This window comes from Dipodomys ordii, unplaced genomic scaffold (genome assembly GCF_000151885.1).
Source record: "Dipodomys ordii isolate 6190 unplaced genomic scaffold, Dord_2.0 Scaffold10140, whole genome shotgun sequence".
Lineage (NCBI taxonomy): Eukaryota > Metazoa > Chordata > Mammalia > Rodentia > Heteromyidae > Dipodomys > Dipodomys ordii.
The window spans coordinates 2,021-4,645 of record NW_012277352.1 but is presented as its reverse complement, the minus strand read 5'-3'; the positions used below and the strand labels follow the sequence as shown (position 1 = coordinate 4,645).

At 38.6% G+C, this 2,625-nt stretch overlaps 1 gene segment (V, D, J or C); it reads left to right on the top strand.

Moving 5' to 3' along the window:
- The first annotated feature begins 585 nt into the window (after positions 1–585).
- Positions 586–1,352, top strand: LOC106002415. The segment is given in 2 exon segments: positions 586–655; positions 1,021–1,352. Coding segments are annotated over 2 exon segments (381 nt in total).
- Positions 1,353–2,625: the final 1,273 nt, after the last annotated feature.

Here is a 2,625-nt window from a genome sequence, read left to right as displayed (position 1 = left end):
TTCTTGCCTCTTCAGTAAATGGTGCTGGTAAAGCTGGATAATCACTTGTAGAAAACCAAAGCAACTCCAAATGAATCAAAGACCTCGAAGTCAAAACAGACACTCTGAAAACATTATAGGATGGAATCAGAGACACCCTAGGTCTCCTGGGTAGATGCCGAAATTTTCTTAAAAGAGACCCAGAAACACAACAAAACAAAGAATGTTTGGACAAATAGGACTGCACAAAATTGAAGAGCATCTCCATGGCAAAGGACATAGCTAGCAAGATCAATAGAAAGCCCACAGATGGAGAGATCTTCACTAGCCATGCAATGGATTAGGGTCTCATATCTAAAATAAACTTAGAACTTAAAAAATTGAATCTCCCAACAACAAATTCTCAAAGAAACAACTGCCCAAGAAATAGGTGGGCTAAAGACTTGAAGAGAACGTTCTCTGAAGAGGAAAACATGACACTCATCCTTTTTCTTTTCTTACACTGTTGCACCCATCTGGCAATTTGCATATTGTTCCCTAAAGAGGCCCTTCCTTTTTAAGTCTGAAATAAAGGCTCAGCTATGATCTTGCCTTGACCTGTCTAGACTCCTCATTTCACTCTTAAAAATGAAGTCCTTGTCTCAGTTCCTGTGGCTGTTAATGCTCTGGATCCCTGGTAAGGCCAAAGGGAGGTGAGGAATCAGAGAGGGTGGGAGGTGAGCTCTCATGGACCAGTGGTAACTTTTCCATGTGTTAGATGTTCATGGTAGGACAATGAGGTTTAGGTCTGAGAGAGTGAGGAGCAGTCCAGAAAGCTAGAACCTGTGCTTGAGTGAAGACTCTGCTAGATCGGAATACTGCACTTGACTCCTAGAGACACTTTTCTGCTGCAAGAATATCACTTTTAATTACTTAGTATTTTAAATAAAAAATCAAATCATGAATATGAATAAGAGGAAACATATATAAAAATAAACGTAATGCATGCATGGCTCTCTATGTTTATATATAATCTTGCTCTCTGCCTCATTCTAATTTCAGAATCCAGTGGAGATGTTGTGATGACCCAGACTCCAAGGTCCTTGCTTGTCACCCTGGGAGAGCCAGCCTCCATCTCTTGCAGGTCTAGTCAGAGCCTTCTCTATAGCAATGGGAACACCCATTTGAGCTGGTACATGCAGAAGCCAGGCCAGTCTCCACATCAACTGATCTATTTGGTTTCCAAACGAGACTCTGGGGTTCCAGACAGATTCAGTGGCAGTGGGTCAGGCACAGATTTCACACTGACAATCATCAGAGTGGAAGCTGAGGATCTTGGAGTTTATTACTGCTTACAAAGGACACATCTTCCTGCCACAATGATACAGCCTTGAAGTAAAACCTCCCATCAGGCTGGGTGAGCTGCCCTCATGGCTGGCTGGTCTGGGGAGCAGCCCAGCAGACTGTGTGAGTCTGCCTAGGAGGAAGATATTGAGGTCAATATTAGAGTCACTCTAAATAGAGGTGAATAGTTTATGACAATACAACAAAATGCAATCGATAACAATCAGGAGAATAATCACCTGAATATAAAGACCAGATAAACCATTAGGTATTTATTTAAAAATTCAATTTTCTCTTCAGTAATATTATAGCCAACCAGAAATCTAAAAATCAAATGTCTACTGTGATTATTATTCTCTGTGATGAAACTTGTAATACTTCATTTCAGCACACGCTATCCTACAACTTTTGCCATGCTTTCTGTTCAGAAACTGCAAACCCAATTTTGCATTTTCTTTTTTTTTTCTTTTTCCTTTTTGTGAACATACTGTCTTGAGGGGTTACAATTACATGGGCAAGATAATGAGTACATTTCTTATCAAACATTGCAGCTTCCTCCTTTGTTTACCCTTCACATCCCTTCCCAGCCTCCCCTTGGCCCCCCATCCAATTCTCCCCCCACCCCTCACCAAAGTTGTAAAGTTCGTTTTGGACATGACAACTTGTACTTCTCATTGTTGCAATGGGTCCACCAGTATCTTTAAACGACTTGTTTTTCCCCATCTCCTCCACAAATTATACCGACATCAAATATAGTGAAATCAGGGGTTATACTGTGGGGGAGGGACATACAAAGCAATAAAGAAATAATCTTATAAATGTGTTAGAAACAAATACATGAAAGAAAAAAAACATTTAAATACATATCTAAGGATTCATTTTCCTAACATCACTTTATCTGACCTTTTCTGCTTGACTCATACATATACTAGATACATATACTAGACTCATACATATACTTTTGAAGTATTATCTTTAATTAAGAATTTGGATATTATTCTTTATCTACATATGCATTTTCTTGACTATCTTTCTATCTCTCCATGCTTTATCGCTTTTATAACACTTGTGTCTGGGTAATAATGATCCTTAGTAATCATATTCTAGGAATTGTGTGTCATAAAATCCACTGATACCAAATGCAGAGGAATTATAAAATTAACTTGCCTTGGAAATATTTGTCTCTGAGTGACTTATATTAAGAAAAAAACTAGCAAATTTTAGATGATATTTATTAGATTATCATTCTTCTCACAGGAGACACATCTGTTTTTTCCTCACCAGAGGCAAACGCATGTTCTAGAAACAAAGTGGAAATCTGGG